Source organism: Podarcis gaigeae (assembly GCF_964106915.1).
Source record: "Podarcis gaigeae genome assembly, chromosome: 1".
Taxonomy (NCBI): Eukaryota; Metazoa; Chordata; class Lepidosauria; order Squamata; family Lacertidae; genus Podarcis; species Podarcis gaigeae.
The window spans coordinates 86,899,234-86,922,195 of NC_139678.1; the positions used below are offsets into that span (position 1 = coordinate 86,899,234).

The window sequence follows — 22,962 nt, forward strand, 5'->3', positions numbered from 1 at the left end:
GTCTAGACCAGGCATTCCCCAAACTCTGCCCTCCAGCTGTTTAGGGACTACAAGTCCCATCATCCCTGACCACTGGTCCTGGTAGCTAGTGATGATGGGATTTGTAGTCCCAAAACAGCTGGAGGGCCAAGTTTGGGGATGCCTGGTCTAGACAAAGCTGAGCTGGAAGCACCAGTGGTCTCAGCTGATATAAAGCAACATCATATGTTCCTCTTCCTGTATCCTATTAAACTTCCCTGATTGAGCACATTTGTACCCCATTTTCCCCATTCTGAGGTTACAGATGTGGGGAGTGGTGGTGGAGGGAAACTTGCATGCAAGTGCTCAATCTGGTTTCTCTCGACTCACCCGCCCCCCCCTCCAATTTAGCCTGAAAGGAGCAGTCTCTATCTTTATTTGCTCTGATGTAATGTGATGTCTGGGGCCAACTCTGGAGGAACAGAGGAAACGGTCTGGAAACAAAACAGGCTAATCCCTCCTCCCTCCACCCACCCCCAATGCCTATCATTGCCGTGAGGTGGGGTGAGGGTGGAGTGCGGGAATGCAGACTTGCTTTGGGGTCTCAGGGATTGTTTTGCCTTGACTTGGAAGCAAAGGGGTCTGAGGAGGACGAGGGCACACATACACTGGGGTCCCCTCCTCCTCTTTTTGCCCGAGATTCTGATTAGAAAGCAACTCACATTTGACTGTCCTCCCAAGATTTCGGCAGCTGTGTACTGTGTGCGTCCTTCTCTGCTCTGTATGGGAACAAAATGCCCTGGGGGAAATGGGCATATCTGGGAGACGAGAGGGCCTTTTCTAAGGGCTACCTTCCCGATGTTGCTATCCAGGGTGGAATATCTTTTCAGAGGTTTTCAAGACAGTGTTGGTTTTGCACAGGGAATGCAGAGGCATTTCTCCAATCCTGGCACAGGATGCAGATGGCAGTCTTCCCACTTAGTGCATCCATTCCCAGGAATCACATTTTGCACAAGGAATTGCATTCTCAGTAGCAAACCAGTTACTGCTTGCTCCCTGGGAGTTCCACCTATCATGGAAATTGTGGCTGTCCAGATTCTGGATGTGCGGAGTGTGATGTCATAATTGTGGCAGCAGCATAGGTACCTCTTCTGCCTTCCATACCATTTAAAACTGTTATAAACGAATGACCTTGTATTCCTTTCTTCTGTCCCTTCCCCCCTTTATATTAATTCCACTCCGGCTCTTCAGCACTGAGGTGCATTTCCTTCCCCCAGTGAAATTTCTTTCCAAGTATTATCCAGCTATCCACACAACTTCCAGACTGGGATATAGTCTCACTAGTATTGGATGATGTGCTGTTTTAATGCCCACAATAAGAAGCAATTAGAGGGGACAGGGGTGTTGTTTGGGAAGGTCCTTAATCTTACATTGCATTGTAGCATGTCTGTGTGTTCACAATCAGGATTTCATTTGGGTTCATATTTTTTTCCTGTGACTTCTCATTCTGATAACTCCCTCTGGCTTTGAACTCTCTGTGTAGCTATAAAACAGGGTTAAATCACCAAGCGGTGATTGAATCCGTAAATGTGGTTGCCAGGAACTTCGTCTGCAGCTGGACACAGTGTGGATGTGTAGCCAATATATACTCTCCCCCTCTCCCCCTCAACCCCCCAGCCCAGCTTTGGTTTCTCAAATATTTGTGTTGGAATCTTTCCTGCAGTTTAGGTTTCCAGTGAAGAGTCAGCCCTAAATCTCAGTTCTAGTCCTTTCCTTGTGTCTAAAGTCTTTGGCCTGTGTGCTCCAGCTAAACCTATTCTCAGTGTCCCCTTTGAATGGCCCCTGGTTCCTAAAAGGAAGCTGTGGGATTCTGAGGGGAGAGCTTGGATACTGCAAACAGCATGGTGGGTCTCCACCCTTTTCTTGTCAGGGGAAAATAGCATGTCTCTGGGTAATCTCAGGATAACTGCTAGGTTCCCAGTCTTGTTGGGCCTCTAAGCTGTCTGATTGCAATCCTGTTGTTTATACTAAAGCAGTGCAAAGTCCATGGTTTTGGGCAGATCTTGGGAGTGGCTGACCTGGAATAAAATAGCACAGCATCGGCAAGCTGGAGAGAGGCCCTGTGGGCACTTCTCTGCCCCACTGAGGGAAGAAGAAAAGGGGATTGGTCTTGTCCTTCTTGGGAAGGGTTCAGAGATGTGTTCTGGTAAGTGGTCCAACCCTTATCTGAATCTTTTTCTGTGTGTGTCTTTGCGAGGAGGATTCCACCACACTAGGTATCCTATCTGCAGCACTAAACTCTCCGGTTATAAGATGAGTCTTTATCCTAGGCTCACAGTACCCATGAAGATTTTCATTTAGCTAACAGTGCTTTATCCAGTAGTGGAGGAACTGGAACATGGTCCTTTAACCCATTTTGTTGGCAGAGAAACTGCAGCATTAAAGGCAAATACAATGATGGGGCTTAATGACATCCACTTTTGCACATTTGTTTGTCATGTAGCACATCTAGAGTGCAACCAGCTCCTTTTCCCACTCTAAGCTTCTCTTAAACTGAATAGCTCTCATCCTTTTTAAGGCTCATGCTATACCTCAGTAGTTTAACTAATTTTGTCTGAGCATTACCCTGGCCATCTTCCATTACAGTATATCATTATATAGAATGAATTCACTTAAGTCACAATCCTTCTTGGGAATTAGGGCACTCAGGTAAAGTGCTGGATCAGGTCATTACTGCACAGCTCTATCTTTCTTGCATGACATTGAATTAGATTACCTTTTGGTCCCTTTCAAAGTCAAGGTGGAAGAATGGCCCAGGTTTCTCAGGTAGACGGCATCCATTTTAGAATATCTACCCTCTCCCATCATCTGACTGAGAGCAGCTTCCATAGTCCTTATGGATGTGGGGACTGAGACTGTTTGGGAGTTGAGGGATCCCTTCATCACACCCAGCATTTGTCATTATGTGGCCAAAAGGCAAAGTTCCAGATGTACCACTTACTCCCATCCCACCCAGAAGGCTGTGTGCGTGTGAAATCTAGTGTTGGGAGAGAGTACAGAGCATCTTTTCCCTCTGTCTTTTTCTTTCTCATGCCTTCTTTCTTAGCAGTGCTGTGTCTCTGTGAGTCTGTGTGGGGTGTGTGTCTGTGTGGGGTTTTCAGCCATTTCTTTTCTGAGGGAGAATGCTGTCAGGCGAGTGGTCCGCTAAGGCCTTGTTTCCATTTGCTGAGGATTCTTTTCTTGACTTAGGGAGGCTCACGATGACAGTGCTTGAAAACCTCTGCTTAGCTCGCTTGACGACTCAATACAGGCCTTTCTCTCTTTATATGTCTATATTTATTTATACATTTTTGCACACACGCACAATTTCAGTTCACATTTTTGTGACTATCTGTAATTCTGAGACACATTAAGAAACGACAGTAGTAGGTTTTCTTGAGGGGGGTTATTTTATTTTCTAAAAGTGGGGGTTGGGGCGGGGGGGGGGAATGCAGATGATGAAGTGTTCGTGACACCCTAAATAATGTTTGCATCCCCGAGCAAAACATCCCCTTGTCTGAAGCAGCTGCGCTGTTTCCTCTCAAGAGCCATGCAGTGGCCTCATTGAGTGCCTGAGTGCCGCTCAACAAAGATGCTAATCTAATTAGGTCTGGAGTCACCATGGAAGAGGGGAGATTTAGTTTTACACTGACAACTTCATATTTGGGAAAAAGTCCAAGTTTAATCTCCCCTCCCCTATGTATCTCTGAATCCTTCATTCGCCACCGGCTGCCCCCTTGCAACCCCATGAGGCTCATGTGACCTGGCTCATGAGTTGCTGCCTCCCCCCTTCGCCTGGCAGGGGGAGGGGAGGGAATTGGGGAAAGAGAGGGGGCTTTTTTCTGTCACAGCCCCTTTGGAGCCAACATGAACCGAGAAGGTTGAGGGTCAAGGTCTGGGAACTTCCTTGCCAGCCCAGCTTGTGCAAACAGCTGGGTATCGTTAAGGCATGAGGTGTGGAGCGATGAGGCGGGCAGGGGAGGGGGAGCAGACTGGCCTGATTGTCTTTAACTCAGCAACAGTGCCCTAATTTCTCCATGGGGACCATCAAATATAAAAGGCCCCAAAGCCATTTAGAGGGCTGGGGTGTGGGAAGCCTGTAGGCTGGACTCTCATGGGACCTGTATCATAAAACATCCAGGTTTGTGGCATAAGAAAACAACACACAAACAGTGCCTCCTCCATCCTTTATGTACGGGGTCAGACTCCAGTCAGTTTGACTGTCTGCTGACTGATAATGCAGCAACATAATCTTATTCTAAATGTTTGGTGGAAAGGAAGGAAGGAAGGGAGCCCAGGTCTCCTCTTACCTTCCTTGTTTTCTTTTGTCATTCCCAGCAGTGCTTCCAGATCTAATCTTTTATCGTTATCATTATTATTAAAAAAAAAAGAAGTTGTAAGAGCAGAAATTAAGTCTCCTCCCCACAACTTGTTTATGGAGTTGCAATGACTTTGGATGAGGAACTGTCACAGGGTATATTGAGAGGTTTTGGATTCTTGAAGTATAGGAATGCCAGAGAGTTCTGTTTGGTCCACATTTTTAAGCAAATTGGTCTAATCTCCACCATCTCAGGGCTAAGTTATGGTATCTGCACTTGGTCTTTGGATTTTGCGGTGCAGTTCTCAGCTAAAAAAACCAAAAAAAGCACAAGAAAATGCATATAAAAATGTGTGCCTTGAAGAAAAATGCATACAAAAATGCGTATTTTAGCGGGAAATGGGTGCAATTTAGATTTTTTTTGCTGTGTTTTTCAAAAGAGATGGAAAACAGGAGTGAGCTATGATTGAAAGCATGCAAAACTGACACAGGCTGGTGATAGGCTGACCTGCCCATCTCTCAATGGGAGAGACGTTGCTTATGGCCACTTGTGATTAGTTCTGAACAGAGGAAAGAAAGGCTGCACTATTTCTGCCTGCTGACCAGCTGCTCTCTGGCCAAATTTAGCAAATGGAATTGCTTCATTGTCCCGCTGCTGATGGCTAGACTAGGCAATCTGGAAGGGCTGCCTCTGGGAATCACCACTGCTATTCCTACCCTCCCACAGGCTCTGGAGAAGCAGCCCTTCTAAAATAAGGCATCCTTGAAAGCAAGATGCCTATCACTTTTAGTTCTGGGCCAAGCTACATATGACAGTCATGTTCTCCCCTATTTCCTTATAATGTGTGACTTCACATAAGCCTTTGATGCAACATTGTTATGTTGTGCTTGGCCCTCCACAGTAGCTGCTTCTAGTGGGATGTTATAAAACATGACATGATGGTCCCTGCTTCTGAGAAGCTCAGTGCAGCTGACACTTTGCATGTGGCCTGGAGTTAGGTGCTTATTTTGGTTTTATTCTGATCAATGAGCCTGGTGTTATTGCAAGGAATCAGAGAAGGATACAGTAGTTCAAGCTAAGTCTTTTATCGGGGAAGTCCTAGTGGTTCCAGCCAAATGCCCTCACCCCAGTAGTTGCTGCATGGAAAATTTCCTGTCAATATCAGATGTGCACACTGAGCTTCCAGTTAATGCAAGGTGTCAGGACTGCCGCTAGGTCCCAGCTCACAGAGGACCAACGCCCAGTGGATATTATATACAAAAGTCTCTATTGAAGTTTAGTTTCCATTTCCAAGCTCTGGGCGCGCAGACCCACGTCTTAACGCTAGACCGGCTAAGTCCCCTCTGACTCACTGCTCCACCCACACCAGTTTAAGATTCTAGCCCGGCTCCACCTCTTACGCTGCTCTTTCCTGCGTTGGGTCCTTCTGCCCTCTGGGGTTCCCTCCTTCCTGGACTCCTCTGACGCGGAGCCTCCTGAGTCTTGCCCCTCCCTCCGGCGGGCTTTAGGACCTGGCTCCCTTCCCGGGCTCCCCGCTGTGCCGCGCTCCTGTACATTTGAACTTGGCGCGCGCGCCCAGCCGGTGACTTTCCTTCTGACCGTTTCCCCGCTTCCTGATGTGGGTGTTGCCAAACCTGACTCCTCTCCTCCCTCTGGTGGTGAGGACACTGGTCCCGACTCCTGGGACTCCCCCTCCCCACTGCGCTCTGGTGGAGACGCTGGCCCTGATCTCCAGCTGCTGCTCAGGGACTCCCCGCTGGCCCCTCCCTCTTGAGGTTTCTCCCTTGGAATCTCCCTTGCTCTGGCCACCGGCGCTCCCTTCTGTGAGTCCTCCGATTCGCTAGAGAGGCTTGTGGAATAACTCTGGCCACTGTCACTGCCTGCGCCCCCCTCGTACTCCTCCTCCTCACTCTCCATTTGCTCCCCCTCCTGTGTCTCTCCTTCTGAACCCCTGACACAAGGGCATAATCTGAATTAAGTCCCTAGAACCTTCCCTATATCTAATGCAAGTAGACACCCTGTTCAGTTACTATGTAACTCAAAGAAAGCAATATTAAGGCAGACTCCAGAAAACATCTTCCGCAGGTAACTGAATTAAGTAAAAGTTCAATTTCATATGAAATGTCTCCATTTTTCCTTATGAGGGACAGCTCAGTCACGTGGTTGTACTTTCTGATTGCCCAGAGACACCACATGACCTCCCAGCCACTCTCTGGCAGAAAAAAATGTACTGTGATTCCTGCTTATGGCTCATTACCTGTGCCCTTTCTCATTCAATGTTCCTTCCACCCAGTGCTTAATGAGATCACTCTATATATTAGAGCTTGTGCCCATTAGGAATCCCATTGGGTTTGGTGGAGAGGAAGGCAGGAGGACCAACAGTAGGTGGAGCTAGAGCTAAGGACAAACAGAGATGACTAATTCTAGTTTAGCCTCCATCCCCTGTTGAGGTCTACAAGAGACGGAGGAGGAGGAAGCTGATTGTGCCACTTCCTGGACTGGTCATATGTAAGAAGGTAGGCAAGTGGGAGCTTGCTTGGACAGACTGAGATTAGTGGGGCAGTACTTGATTTGTCCTGATAGACCAGCCTTCATTGGTCCCACTGGTACCTACCTGGTCCTTTTGCCCATTCTCTCTACCCTTCCCCTGCTTGCTGTGCAACATACCAGGCGTCTTGCAATGCTTCAGTAGGGTGAGGTGAGGGGGCAGATGAAAAGGCCTGGAGCATTTCAGCAAAAGTTGTGGCTGCTTCCACTGCTGCTTCCTTGTTGGTTTTAAGCCTATGACTCCAGTCTCCAAGTTTTAGCCTTCTAACCCTATGCAAGTCCCATGCTGTAGCTCTTTGTTCAGTGCTGGGTGTTTCTGAATAGTTTTTTCGTAAAAAAACAACAACACATTAAAGACTAAAATAGCATCAGCAGAAGTGGTAATAGTAATACAGAGTAGTGGCAGCATCTGGTGGAAGCAGCAGTGTTGTGAGAGAGAGGGAGGGAGGGAGAGAGAGAGAGAGAGAGACTTCTGAAAGGGGGAATGTATCTGCAGTCTGGTATCCAGACATAGAGTTTATCAGGCTGACAATACTTCATTCTTCATGTGCAAATTAAATAAACAGCCATCCCTCCCCCACTCAACTCTCCCTTGAGGCTGAGAGTGAGAGTTGGTTGGGGAAGGAAGGAACAGAGGTCATCTGAGTGGAGGGAACTCATGATCAAGGAACTTTCTTTTAGTGGGGAGGTTTGGACTAAGATTTAGCACTGATAGTGGAAAGCGTTGGGTGCACAACCTCCCCCACCCCTTGAGGTTTTATTAAAGCTTCAACCATGCAGAGAAAATTGGTGTGTAGTTTGACTTTATCACTTAGCATAATCAAAGCACTAGATGAAATGAACATATTTAATGCAATTTAAGCCTCCTCCCTTTGTGTTCACATACTCAGGATGATCAAAAAGCAGTTTAAAAGGATGTATTTCTTCTGCGCTTCCAAAGAAGTGCCTCCAGAGTGAAGTGGTGATTCACTTCAAAATTATCGATTGTGGGAGAAGTCCAAGTTAAGAACTCTGAAATCACCGACATAAATTACCATGGCACAGGGAGGATGCTACCATAAATATGCAATTTTGTAGGAGCCTACAAAAATTTGTAACTTGGCCTGTATGGTGAATGAGCTTGGGTGTGTGACAGTCAAAGCAGTCCGGCATCAGAAGAACTTTTGATGTACAGAGTTCTCTGGGTTGGTACACTGGGGAAAGGAGTGTTGAGGGGGTACTTGAAAGAGGAAGAGTGTTAGTGGTTCCCTTCTGTTCTGGTAGTCCAGGGAGCTAAGCAAGTGTGGGATGATGAGAATTAGTGCAGTTCAATGAATGAAGCTGGACTTTGGTCTAGAACAGGGGTCAGCAAACTTTTTCAGCAGGGTGCTAGTCCACTGTCCCTCAGCCCTTGTCAGGGGCCAGACTATATTTTTTTTTTGGGGGGGGGGAATGAACAAATTCCTATGTCCCACAAATAACCCAGAGATGCATTTTAAATAAAAGCACACATTCTGCTCATGTAAAAACACGCTGATTCCCAGGCTGTCCGCGGGCTGGATTTAGCAGGTGATTGGGCCAGATCAGGCCCCCAGGCCTTAGTTTGCCTACCCATGGTCTAGAAACTCACCTCTGCCATGGATTCATTATGTTGCCTTTGGACAGGGCAGTATCTTTCTCTCCATCCCAGCTTTGCTACTCCAATTGTGGCATTGTGAGATTAGACACAGCCAAGACTCCAAAATGTTTTACAGACTAGAAGTATTTCCCGAAGAATACATATTGATGGGGTTTAAAAACTTAACTAGAGCACCCTTCCCCAACCTTTCATTTGGGGCTACAGCCCAAACTAGCGTGGGTGATGTTAGGGATGATGGGATTTACATTCCAAAGCATCTAGAAGGCAGCAGGTTGGGGAAGGATGAGCTATAACTTCTTTGCGCAGGGTGATGCATTCCATCAGTGAGGTTCTTGCTCTCTGTGGAATTGAATCAACCAGCAAGAATGGTCCAAGTCTGTCAAAGGAGGAAATGAGTATGTAGCGTTGGATTGCTGGACGTTAAAAGGGTTTGCTGCCAAGCAGAGGGCAGCTCAGCCTTCTGAAGCTGGAGGAAGGTAGGAGAGGACACTGGAAGGAGACAGCTGGTGCCCTAATAGTTTTACCTCAGGTGTTCCCAATTCCCTTGAGGGTGGGAGACGGAGGGAACTGGGGATTGATTTCCTTTCCATCCCATCACAGAAGGATGCTGCCTCAGCATGACGGCCCCTCTTCCTTCCATAACCTTGAAGCCTGAGAAGGAGGCAGGCTCTCAATCTCTATATCAGGGAGAAAATTAAAATGGCTACCCATGGCCTCTTGTGGGGAGGAGACAAGAAGTAAATGACTTGTGAGTGGTGGGATTTGGTGTGGGTGTGGTGAGACCAACATACGCCTTCATCTTGAAATTATTGAGAGCCAGGACTGTGGTTCAGCTACCTCCTTACTGCCTACACTGACAGGCAGCAGCATGGGTGTAGCCAGCGTTTTTGTTAGGTGGGGCAGAACTGACATGATTGGTCAGTTAGTTAAGTATTTCTGTTGTTTTACAATGATCTGGGGGGGGGGTCCCCCTTGGCTACACCCATGGGCAACAGGTCTCTGGGATTTCAGGGGGTCCTGTCACAGCCCTGTCCAAAGATGCTGCAGATTGAATCTTGGCTCTTTCTGTGTGCTAAGCAGGATGCTCTGCCACTGAGCTATAGCCATTTGCAACACTTGGCTCCTAAAGGATCATGGTACAGATGCTGTGAAATTATATTTTGGTGTGCCTGTGAAACTCCACATTAGGCAACACTACCAGGGAGGTTCTGCCTGGCTGAGACTGTGAGTCAGATCTTTCAGCATCCGAGATGCATGTATTGAAGTCTTTTCTGAGAAGACACAAAAAGTAAATTTTAATAACAATTCCTTTAACATACACTTACCCAGATATACCCTTGGCTACATTTGTTTTCCATTTGTGGTAGCTCGTCCACAGCATCATTTGGAAACCTGTGGTTAGGAGGAACGAAGGGACTTTGTGTTCTGTTGTGGAAGCAAGGGCTGGTCTCTTTGAGCCAACATGGTCTTTACACTCAGGCCCACCCAGCTCTACAATTAGTTTGCTTTTGTCTCTCAAGTATGAAAACAAAGTCTCATGCTTTGGCTGAATTGAGAGTAGCTGAGAGGATCCTCAGTCCACCAGTCATTGCAGGCAACTAGTCACACATAACAGGTGCCCCCTAGATGCAGATGGGCTCTACTATTCACATTAAAAGTTGTGCCTAACCAGTTCAGTAAGACAACTGGGATATGTATGCAGTAGTTTTGCAGATGGGATTGTGCATCTAGATGTGTCTGCAGTGCACACAGAAGGCTGCACTGGAGTAAGGGATGATATCCAAATAGGAACAGAGCTGATGGGATGTCTGTGTGCCCTTTTCCTCTTAATACACATAGTGGGATTTCCCATCTTTATCATGTGCCATTGTAACTAGTGTTGAAATTTTGCGCAGATGAAGTTTTCAATTTTTTTCAAAAATTCAGAACATTTCAAAATTTACTGTGGTACCTCAGGTTAAGACCTTAATTCATTCTGGAGGTCTGTTCTTAACCTGAAACTGTTCTTAACCTGAAGCACAACTTTAGCTAATGGGGCCTCCTGCTGCTACTGTGCCACTGCTACACAATTTCTGTTCTCATCCTGAAGCAAAGTTCTTAACCCAAGGTAATATTTCTGGGTTAGCAGAGTCTGTAACCTGAAGCGTTATGTAACCCGAGGTACCACTGTATATGCATGTTGAATATCTACTCTTTCATTTTTCTTCTTCTTAAAAATGTGACTCACACATACTCCCCCCCCAACCCCCCCCAAATGAAATACAGTGGTACCTCGGGTTACATACGCTTCAGGTTACAGACTCTGCTAACCCAGAAATAGTACCTTGGGTTAAGAACTTTGCTTCAGGATGAGAACAGAAATTGTGCTCCGGCGGCGTGGCAGCAGCAGGAGGCCCCATTAGCTAAAGTGGTGCTTCAGGTTAAGAACAGTTTCAGGTTAAGAACGGTCCTCTGGAACGAATTAAGTACTTAACCCGAGGTACCACTGTACTTGTACAGTTTGTACCCAATCCTTCATTCAAGTAGCATCATGGTGAGAAAAGCTAGGAAAATATAAATGTGAATGTTGGCAAATTAATTTGAGCTTGGAGAAATTAACAGGAGAATGTCCCCCTCTTCTAACCCCTTCCCCCTGCATTGCTTTACTTCTAACTATATCCAGGCATCTCACTAAAATGGCTCGCTGTCTGACAGATGCTTTTACCCAGAGCCCACTTGCTAGTAGGTAGAATGTTGCTGCAACCTAAGTGTCTGCGAGAAAAGCTAGCAAGGTTCTTCCTTCAGTGGCTGTCCCTAGGATGTTTGAGGCAACATCCGACCCAGAACTTGCTTTGCTGGTGGATTAGCAACGGAGACTGGCACCCAGTGGTGCAGTGAAGAAATGAACCTTTAAAATAATAATCCTTAGTCTGAGGCCCCATCTGCACTATACATTTAAAGCACTGTAATTCTACTTTAACAGTCACTGCTTTCCCCAAAGAATCTTGGGAACTGTAGTTTGTTGAGGGTACTGAGAGTTGTAGGAAACCCCTGTTCCCTTAACAGAGGTACAGATACCTGAATGGTTTACCAATCAATCCCTGTTCCCAGGGAACTTTTGGGATTGTATCCCGGTGAAGGAAATAGGTGTCTCTTAACAACTCTTCATGGGACACGGGTGGCGCTGTGGGTTAAACCACAGAACCTAGGACTTGCCAATCAGAAGGTTGGCAGTTCAAATCCCCGCGATGGGGTGAGCGCCCATTGCTCGGTCCCTGCTTCTGCCAACCTAGCAGTTCGAAAGCATGCCAAAGTACAAGTAGATAAATAGGTACCGCTCCGGCGGGAAGGTAAACGGCATTTCCGTGCGCTGCTCTGATTCGCCAGAAGCGGCTTAGTCATGCTGGCCACATGATCCAGAAGCTGTACGCCGGCTCCCTCGGCCAATAAACCGAGATGAGTGCCGCAACCTCAGAGTCGGTCACGACTAGACCTAATGGTCCGGGGTCCCTTTAACAACTCTCCATATCCTTAACAAACTACACTTCCCATAATTATTTGCTAAAGTGGTATAATAGTGCTTTAAACATGTGGTGCAAATGTGGTCCAAGAACCAAACGCTGCCTCCAGGGGATCAGTATTTTGCAGTGGAAATTCAAGTACATGTGAGAAATTTATGTTTGTTCAATGGTGCAGCAAACACACATTTTTTAAAAAAAAAGACATTTCGCAGTTTGGAAAGCGATGGGCAAATGCACTGGAAAGTGTGGGTTGAATAAACAACAAAAGGGGAGATGTGTAAACTTCATGCAAGCAAAAACAGAATGAATGCTTGAGAAAGACAGGACAAAGTGGAAACAAATCAGGATGAACAGCTCAATGAACAGCTTGTCTGGAGGAGCCCAAAGTTGATGCAGGAGGGAGATCCGTGTTCATTGTTAAGTACCTTTCTTATTCACATATGGGGGCGGATCTGGTTTTTCACAATAAAATGTGACACGTAATGGGTGAAGGGAGCTGAACCTTCCCTTACTATACCTCTCCACACTTTGTGGCTTTGAGTGCTTCTCTCCCCAATGTGCCCCTTTTCAAGTGCTGAAGCTGGACTGGGAGAAAAGTGTCTGAGAGCAGCAGAGTGTGTGTGTGTGTGTGTGTGTGTGTGTGTGTGTGCAATCAGCTCCCCACACTTGTGTGCCCCTTTTGATGTTAGCATTAGTCTCACCTGCATTTTATTTGTGAAGGGGGAGGCACGTGGAGAATCAGCCACCACACCCCACCACCCCGGCTTTGCCTCCACCCCCAAGCTTCTCTCCAATCACAGGGAAGCAATTTTGCTGCACTTTAAGGATATGCATTATATATCGGCTGGTGCTTGCTGATGTTGGATCCTAGAAATCCTTAAAAACGATCTCATTTATTTCTTTTTGAATGATATTTATGAGTAGCCTTTCAGCTGAAGTACCCAGAGCAGCGTACATCGAACCATAAGAAGACATGATAATTAAAAGCCTTCAATAAAACCAAAGAGCAGCAAAACATTACATGGCATAATGTTTCAAAACCAGCTGGCACCTTGGAGCTGTTCCATATGTCGCATTTTGCACTCCCAGATATAAAACACAAATTCGTAGTGTCATTTATTTTGGTTTTTTAAATTGAGCGCAAGAGTGCAAAATGCATACTACTGTATTGGCCCGAATATAAGCCACTCCCTTAAACTTGGAGGGGGGGGGGAGAATTCCAAAAGGTACTCACCCAATGAAGTGCAATCAAACAATGGGGAACACGCACGCACACACGCGCGCACACACACGGCTTGCCCAGGGAGGGTTGGGGGTGGGAATCAAAAAGGGATTAACAAGCACCCGTCCCATTTGAGGTAGAAAAATAATTTGGAGTAGAAATGATATACAGTTGAAAAAGAAAACTAAGGAACCGGGGGGAGGGGGGGAGGGAAGTCATGGGATTTGGAGAATCCCATTTTATAGATTTGATATTGCTTTATGTATAATTTTCTTTGTTTATGGATGTTATTGCATTTGTTACTGTCTTTTTTATTTTTATTTTGTTACTTTTGTTGAAAACTTAATAAAAAATACCATTAAACCAAAAAACCCCCAAGCACCTGTCCCAAACAAGCATACTCACCACTGAAGCCCACATGGTCATCCGCTGCCGAATACAGTAACTGGAAGACTCCTGCTGCCCAGCTGTAAAGGAACCACCTCACAGCTGATTGGAGATTGCAGTGCATAGGATACTGCTGCCGCTGCTCAGCTTGGGGGAACACCACCTCACAGCTGATAGGCTTCTGCGGCACATCCGGAGCCTGTGTGGTCCCGAGTGCCGCAGCCAAGCTCTGCCAATTCCAACACCGCCGCTATCGCAGACCAGCTGAATGGCTCCCTGCAACAGTGCACCACCTCACAGCTGATCAAAAAGCCAGTTTTTGTAAGGCTGCAAATATAAGCTGCACTTTAACTTTTCCGGGTCGGAATTTGGAAAAAAAAAGTGTGGCTTATATTCGGGCCAATACAGTAGCTAGGGGATGAAAATGCTTATTGGGCCTCACACATAGGGTAAAAACTATCATTACATACTTGGGGTCCTTTGCTTCCTTCATGTGTTTCTTTGTGCAAAATGAGACACGTGTGACGTGCTGTTGGATCTCCCATGTCATTCAGTTTCTCTAAATTCTGTGGATTTCCTGGCTGGCAAAAAGGAGTTTGTCCCTGGACGTGTGGAGAATTCCCTTTATTATCAAGGAGCTGCCACATTGTCTTCATCACTCCCTTTCTGGGCTTAGGTAGCATAGTAATAACAATAACAATAACAATAACAATAACAATAAAATAAATTTATTATTTCTACCCTGCCCATTTCGCTGGGTTTCCCAAGCCACTCTAGGCGGCTTCCAACAGAAGGTTAAAAATACATTAAAACATCAGTCATTAAAAAACTTCCCTAAACAGGGCTGCCTTCAGATGTCTTCTAAATGCTGTATAGTTGTTTATTTCTTTGACATCTGATGGGAGGGCATTCCACAGGGTGGGCGCCACTACGAAGAAGGCCCTCTGCCTGGTTCCCTGTAACCTCACTCATCGCAGTGAGGGAACCGCCAGAAGGCCCTCAGCACTGGACCTCAATGTCCGGGTTGAACGATGGGGGTGGAGATGCTCCTTCAGGTATACACGACCAAGGCTATTTAGGGCTTTAAAGGTCAGCACCAACACTTTGAATTGTGCTTGGAAACATACCGGGAGCCACTGTAGATCTTTCAATAGTGTCTTGGCAGAACCGCTTCACTTTCTCCGGAGAGGTTTTGGCACTGCTTGGGTAGTGTGCTGCAAGAGTAATAACATGCATTAGATGAGGCATGTTGGGCTCTCCTTGGTGATAAAAGCAGGGACTCCACAAACTCTGCTTAGTAATTTCTTAATCCATTCACTGGTTTCGAAATGGAGAACTTTTACTTCTTTTAACAGCGCTGTTGCTCTTTCCTTTCCTCCCTGCAGCCTGAGGACCTTGAAGCATCCACATCCCACACCTTCAAAGTGAAGAGCTTCAAGAAAGTGAAACCATGTGGGATATGTCGTCAGGCTATTACCCGGGAGGGTAGCACCTGCCGAGGTGAGTGAGGCTGGGCGTGGAAAGGTTGGAATGTGAAATATAGCTCGTTCGTTGGGTGGGGAAGGAGAGCTGCTTCAGTTTGGTGAACAAACTGTATAATGGTACTGGCCAAAATATGTAGCACCCTGGACAATCTTCGCCATCCTCAGCCAAATGAAGAAGCAGTGTTCAAGAGTATAGTGTGAACACACATGAGGCCACCAGCTTGCTGAAACGAAGCAGATCTAGATCTGGGTCCTGCTTCCTGGGTAAAAGGTGGGATATAAATCTGAGATACAGAGATAAATTCTAAGCTATAGCAAGGAACAGTGATGTCCCCATTTTACAAGTGTGGGGAGGAGGGACCATGTGGAGGTTCTAGAGCTCCAATAGATGTCCACAGATGACTGCTCAATCAATGATGAGCTTCTAACTTACTACCATGTGCGTGTAACCATGTCTGTCACACATTCTGTCTATAGTATCTGACCATGCAACAGAGCAGACACTCGTAGATATATGGGAGAGCATAGGCACGCTGAAATTCACTATGTGGCTAAACACTAGAAGTGTCCTGCACCCATATGGCAATACTGCGGTAAGTTGACACGGGGTGATTGTGAAGTAAATAGTCATTTTGTAGCCCCTGTGGGTAATTTTGAAGCCAGTGGGGAGGCAGGAGCAGAGGTGAAATGATGCAGATAATGCTTTTTACCATAACGCTTCATGGTGTTTCCAAGGCTTCCTAGGTCTTCTCAATGGTATTTCAGTGACTGTAGTTTTGCAGTTGGCCACAGGATGTCACACTTAGCATCTACTACCTTTTCGTTCCATGGTAGCTTTGTGTGAATGAAATGGAACCATTGCTTGGTGCAGTTAATTACCCGCATTCAGTTGTGGCAGGAAAGGTGCCAGAAGGTGTATGTTGGTGACTTTCATAGCACTCCATTCAATTTCCTTACCAGGAAAGTTTGGATATGGTGTGAATGTGGTGCATAATTCACTTCTGGTAATTGGCAAATTAGGAATCTAAAAGCAAAGTCTGGGGGACCATATGTTTTCAGGTCTGTGAATAGCACAAGCACAACTATAGAAAAATGGGTGCAGAATCATCTTCAGACATTCAGGTGCTTTGGCACTTACACCAATTGATTGGACGGATACATGATGAGACTCAGCAGTTCATTCATTCATTCATTCATTCATTCATTCATTCATTCATTCTTTCATTTTATTTGTTTGCTACTTTCCCACAAACCCCCCCCCCTGCACATAGCAGCCTGCAACAAAGAAACAGAGTTGCATTTCAAATGAACACTATAAAAACAATTCCATAATAACATAGCAAAATAGTAACAGCAAGAATTTCATAATAACATAACAAAGCAATACCATAGTGACAATTTCATAATAACATAGCAAAACAAAAATACAATAACATACAACCCTCCCACATTTCAGTACTATAAATATAACAAGATTACTTAAACAACATGTAGCACCCAGTAGCAAAAATAACAAGGGAGCTTTACAGTTTCACCTTAGTCCTGGAAACACCCGTCCCATGATGTTGCTCCCATATGAACTTTCTGAACTTTCATAGGAAAACTTCGCCATGCCCAGCAATCACGGAATGTGGGAAATGGGTTTCTGAGGTGGAAGTGATCCAGCATGCTAGCTGCACATGGTAGGAATTACAAATGAACATAAACAACACACAGTGGGCTTAAACATGTGGTAGATGTAATGTCTATACCAGACTTGGACACTTTTGAAGGGTGTGTGTGCAATCTTTAGCAAAAAGTATAGAAATGTGGGCTTCCCTGATACCTATATATTTAACTATAATACTGCTATTCACAAAGCATTTACTCATCTAGGTGCTCTGTGTGTCCGCTAACATATTTTGAAAAGATCCTTAACCCCTTTGCTAGCCCACACATGTGCCGTGTGTTCATGTGAACCCCAGGAATTGCTGAATTGGTATGACACGGAGTATGGACTTGGTAAATACAGTAAGCACTTAAAAATGTGATGGGTTGCCTTTGTAATAGATTTTCATGTTTCAGTGTTGCATTTATAATGATTTGGTATTAGGTCCTCCTCGGCTGGCAGTGACTTCAGCTTTTATCATGCCCAATAGATAGAAGAACATGCTTTGAAATTCTGCAATCATGACCCCAAAAAGAATTATTGCAGGCAACTCCTGTAGCTGCAGGTTTAAGCACTTATAGCCTGTTTGTACTCCAGGCTGTTCCTTGAGAGTTTTGCAGCTTAGTACAGAGCGTGGTGAAGATATCCCCATGCAAAGTCACAGTTTGCTGGTAGGGTATTTCCTTCAGAGCCATGTTACCTATTGCAAAAAAGATGGCAAAGTGGAAACATGAGTAATTCATGCTCCTTCCTCACCTGCACTTTGACTTGGGAAGTGAGACTTGGGAAGTGGGACTCTCATGTGCAATGCATGAGATCCACAAGTCCCAGAAAATAAATGCAAGACGCACCCTTGTTCTGCTTTCTTTTGACATGTGGACCAGCCCTTATGGTACAAGAGGGGGGCACCCACTCTTGGTCTTGTGAGCCAAACATAACATCTGAGCGCGTCAACTGTCGATGGAAGCAGAGCTGCAAAAAGCAGCTCCTTGTGGGCTTTACATGCTTAGGGGACTGCTGAAGAACAAGTTTTCCCATGACCCCTGGAGTAGAGGATGAAGTGCTGGCTTTGGTCGCAGTGATGTGGACTCTTTGGATTTCAAACATAGGTAGTCACAGGGGAACTTGGTTTGGGCTGGGGAAGGAAGCAGTGTAGTTCAAGGTGGCAGGTGAGTGGCAAGAAGCAGAGGATGGAGTGCAGTTGGCAGGACATGCTGGTTGCCTGGTTGGTTGTTGGGAAGGGGGAAAAGGTAGCTGAGTTGGGAAAGTACTCTATGCTTGTAGGCTACATGGAGATTTTGGCAAATGACTTTTAGACTTTGAACATTCTAGCCTCTGATAATTCACTGTTATGTTCTAGAACACACTGAATGAGATAGGCCAGTGGTGGGTGGCATGCAGCATGTCAGGTGTGGGGAACCCGTTTCAGCCTGAGGGCTGCATTCCTTTCTGGATATCCTTCCGAGGGCCAGGTGCCAGTGGTGAGCAGAGCTAGAGGTAAAAGTGGACGGGGCAATGAATGTGACTCTTAGCTTTGTATTTTTGTCAGCATCTGTCTGCCTTGTAAGACAATGGGGACAAAGTCAAACTGCCGGAGAATCACAGTGTCCGCTGTGGCTGTAGAGACTGGTAACTAGTAGCTGCTGCCTCCTATGTTGTTTTTGCTGCGTTGGCAGCACCTGGGTGACCTTCCCAGGGTGTACAGACAACAAGACAGCTCTCTTAACTTGTTGATGTGCTCCAAAAAAAGCAGAGTAGTACATTTGACACCAGCTTGGCTGCAGCAGTTGCTGGAAGGGGGCATACAAGGCACCTTGGGGGCTCCACTGCAGCTTTTATAGATTCATAGAATTGTAGAGTTGGAAGGGACCACATTTTATACTTATCCTTTTCTCCTACTGAAGATGTCCTGCAAGGCAGCTGGTACGGATTTTTCCTTGGAGATTACTCCTCAAGCCCTTCTCACAAATGTGTATAGTTGCAATGCAGCGGAGGTTAAGGATTAGAGTTTCCCTTCTCCTAGATGAGCTACCTTCCTAGGTTGCCAAGCCCCACCTGCCCCTCACTCCTCACTTCCCTCTACAGCACATACAGAAACTGCCTTCTTGACTGTTGGACCCTCTATTGGTCTCATCTGCTCAATCTGCCAGAGCCTGTTTTCTCATGCAGGGGAAGTCCCTAACTCACCGAGGGTTTAAGACCCATTGGCCATGCTCACCTGAGAGCATGTGGTTAAGAGTGGTAGACTCGTAATCTGGGGAACCGGGTTCGCTTCCCTGCTCCTCCACATGCAGCTGCTGGGTGACCTCGGGCTAGTCACACTTCTTTGAAGTCTCTCACCTTACAGAGTGTTTCTTGTGGGGGAGGAAGGGAAAGGAGAATGTTTGCCACTTTGAGACTCCTTTGGGTAGTGATAAAGCGGGATATCAAATCCAAACTCTTCTTCTTCACCTGGTTTAGCCAGCCAGTTGAAGACACTTCCTGGGGTGTGGCTGCTGTCACATGCTGATAGCTTCTAGGAGTCACAGGGTGGGTGACCAAAGGTGGACAAACTACCCCAGAAAGAACACACTGTGTCCCCCACCAGAGGTACTATCCCTCCCCTAACACTCCACACATTCCTTCCTTTGTATAATAAGCTGTTTTCTCTCACATATCCCTTTCTGTCCTCCATCCAGGAAAACAAGAGACATTATAAAATTTCAGGGACACATTCTAGTCAGGCAGAACATTTTGGGCAGGAAGCAAGGCCTGCTAGAGATGTGGCTTGGGGAGAGTTCAAAGGGCCAGACAGAGAGGCCTGGAGGGCCATATCTGCCTCTAGAACCTGGGGTTTCCCATCCCTGTCATAGGCTAATTCCCACTCTTAATAATTCACTACAGCTCTTTTAACATTTGCTGCTTCTGTTTTTAACACTCTTTCAAGAACAAGTATGTGATATACCCCCTAGCCTTCATCTGGGCTCTCATACAGTCCAGGCTAGCTATACAAGTTGGAACATATCACACACATTTAAAATAGAAGCAATGAATGTTAAAGATCTGGCAGCACTTTCTAGGAAAGAGCTGGGATGTGAATTGACCTACTGTGTTTCATCAAATACACACAGACACACACATGCACATATATACCATCGTATTTAGTAACCCCTTAAAATAAACATCCCTTCCAGAGCACACTTTAATTATATTTGCTTAGGATGTTGCTGCCATGTTTGAAATGCTAATTGAGTGAACACTGACAGCACACAATTCTTCTCCCCCTTTCCCCCCCTTCTGGCGCCTTTGAAATCTGCTCTTGACTGATTTTTAGCCTAAATCAGGATCCGTGTGCGCCCCACAAAGAGAGCTTTCCAGCTAAATGTATTCTCTCAGCTGCAGTCCATGTTTCATATTGGAGGCACGACTCCTTAACACCAAAGCCCTATCTCTGGCTCTGTCAAAACCCCAACCCAGGTCCATTTTGAAAAATAAAAAGCTTCCTTTCACCCAGTAAGACAAGGAGAGCTTTTCCTGCAAGCTTGGAAAGAGCTGAGATGGGCACCTGGGGTTTATTATTATAAAGGTTTGGGAGAAAATGTTTAGGGAAATAGCCCACCTGCTTAGGATGGAACAGTTCCCTCCTCTGTTGGAAGGCCTCTGTTTGCCCTCCCACTTTTTGTTACATTCCTGCACATAACACATAACTTAAAACGTTAGGTGGGATAAGAATTGACTCATGGCTGAGGCCCTGCAACCCTTTGGCTTTAGCAGAAGAGTCTGCTTTTTATAGTTTTAACTTGTTTATTTATTTTACTGTTTTATATATAGCTTAGGGCTCAAAACATTCATGCTGCATTCAGCTTGTGAGTGGTTCATCATCGCATAGCCTTTGACTTTGCACCCTCTCCAAACCTTTTGAAAGTGAGTTGAGCGATAACATGCAAAATCATGGCTGCCACTTTGTGATGAATCACTTCCACATCTTGTCCATGTTTTGAACACAGGATGGTTGTGTGAACTGCCCCTCGGTGGTCTCTGTGGAGGGCAGAGCAAGCAGTGCATTTCAGTTTAGTAGCTCTTAAAAAAATAACCAGAGTCTAAGGTGGAAAAGAGAAAGAAACTTGGAGGCATTCATTCAAGCCATCACGTTACAGTTTTAGCTAAAGGTAGCTCTGACTGTTTCATATTTGCGTAGTGCACTGCTCTGTAAGTTTAGAAACTCCTGCACTCTCAGCCAGAATGGGTTTTGTCGCTGGTAGAAGGATGGTCTCTGGGAGGGGAAGGATTCTTCTGCACAAATAACATGGATGAGTAGAGTTGAGCAGGAGGTTACTGCAGGAATGGGAGGTCATTACCTTCCCGTCTTGCATGTGACTCAGAAGAGCGCACATGTGCCGGAAGGAATGGGATGGCCCACTGCAGACCCCAGCAGCTCACGCTGTCAGTCTGACACAGCTGATACAGATCAGGTGGAAGTCACTGGGCAGCGAGTTGTGTTCATATGTTCAGCCAAGTTCTTTTTATCGGACCTGGTCAGGTGCACAGTTCTCTTTCCGATGTCTCAGACAAGGAGGAAATGCTTATTGAGACTTCAACAATGCCCGCTTCCTGTGTTCCCTCAGGCAGGAAACAAGCGCAGCAGCAGAGAATGCCTGAGGGCTGATTAAGCCACCAGTCTTTGCTTGGAAATCTGGGCTGATTCAGGCTTCTCTCCCTCCGTTGCATGCCGCTTACACGTCCTACCCTGGCTGCAGTGTGGAAGGGAGCAGCCACAGCCCCTCTTGCATCTAAGCAGGAAGCCCCAAAGAAGGCACTGGTAGTCTGGCTTGTTCTGCAAACCAAAATTTCAGTGGCACATCCATTAAATTAGAAATATTTGGGAGAGCATAAGTGGGCTCCACCAGGGGTCCCCACTTGCTACTTTGTGAGCTTCTTTTCTGAGCATGAGCACTAGGAAGCCTTTACCGCCTGAGATAAATAAAGCCTCTGACAGTTCTGCTGCTCCAGAGGGGCAGAGAAGGTGGCAGAATTTGGGAGAGGAGGAGGAGGTGGAAGATGATGGGAGCTTTCAGGAGAAGTCCATCTTAGTCAAGCAGCTGGAAGTTTAAGAGAAAGCTCCAGAAGCAGGCACACAAAAATTAAAGAGGTTGTCTTCTCCAGCTTTTGATAACTCTCCAGAAGCAAGCAATCTGAAAACACTGATGGCGAAGGTGGCTAGTCTGCCTCACTTTTTAAGTAACTGGATTGCTCATAAGTTCTATTATATTTGTGTAGCATTGATGTGTATGTTTTCGACTTTATAAGCTATTGTTTACTGAAGCTAGGCACAAGTCTTGCCCTTCCCATCTTTTTCTCTGTGCTGTGCCACTTTTTGGTTTGTTTTGGTTTGCACAAAGTGTGTGACAACCTTTAATGTTGCTTGCCCTCCACCTTTGCTTGCAACGTTACCTGAGCTCACATTTAACAAAGGGGGAAGCTGAAGGGCGATGACTTGTCCCACCGAGGATTGGCTCATACATGAGCGTGCATCACTCATATTTCTCAACATGTGGGTGAATGTATAAATGGAACCCATGGTTTTCAAAAGATGAGTGTCTTGAAATAGTTTGAGGTAGTTTGGAAGTTCCATTTGCAGTCTTGGATGTGAGCTGACTCACTGAGACTTGCAAGTCATCACTTGATGGTGCAGCGATTAAATTAGGAACATGGATATAGGAACTGAATTCTTCTAAAAGCTGAAACCCAGTATTTTGCCTGCTAAACAACACTGATTTCCTGTAACTTGCCTATTTATGCGTCAGCATCTCATATGACCCGAAACAGCACTTGCTGCTTCCTGTTCTGCTGGAGAGCTAATAGCTGCTGGTTTTATTTGCAAACATTTCTTGGTCATTAGTTGCATTACAAGCGACTGGACTGTATCAGAAATGAGAGCTTAATTTGGGTAAAATATTAACAAACACAAGTGTTTCTGGAGAAGTTCTCAGATGCTTGTAATTCCAGAGTGCTTTTCTCTACTCCCAGGAGGCCATTACTGTCCATTTCCAGATAAGAATGGTAAAGCTTTATGCTGTAGGAATGAAAATCAGCTAAAAATGCTGTAGAAAAACAATTAAAATTAAACAAGAATAAATGAATTCAAGAGGAATGGAGCTGCTTCTCCTCTGGCTTTAAGGACTTGGCACCAATGGGAATTTGGATTACCGTACCTCTTGGCAGTTCTTCAGCGATTTGGGTTCTCTGAACCTTTCAATGTGC

General features: G+C 45.8%; 1 protein-coding gene across 21 annotated transcripts in view; it reads left to right on the top strand.

Moving 5' to 3' along the window:
• TNS1 (tensin 1) overlaps positions 1-22,962 on the top strand; it is a 330,451-nt gene that overhangs the window by 86,465 nt on the left and 221,024 nt on the right. For all 21 annotated transcript variants that reach the window (XM_083727739.1, XM_083727772.1, XM_083727782.1 and 18 more), the window contains exon 2: positions 14,976-15,090. In XM_083727739.1, coding sequence (XP_083583865.1) covers positions 14,976-15,090 — 115 coding nt within the window. The remainder of the gene's footprint in view (positions 1-14,975; positions 15,091-22,962) is intronic.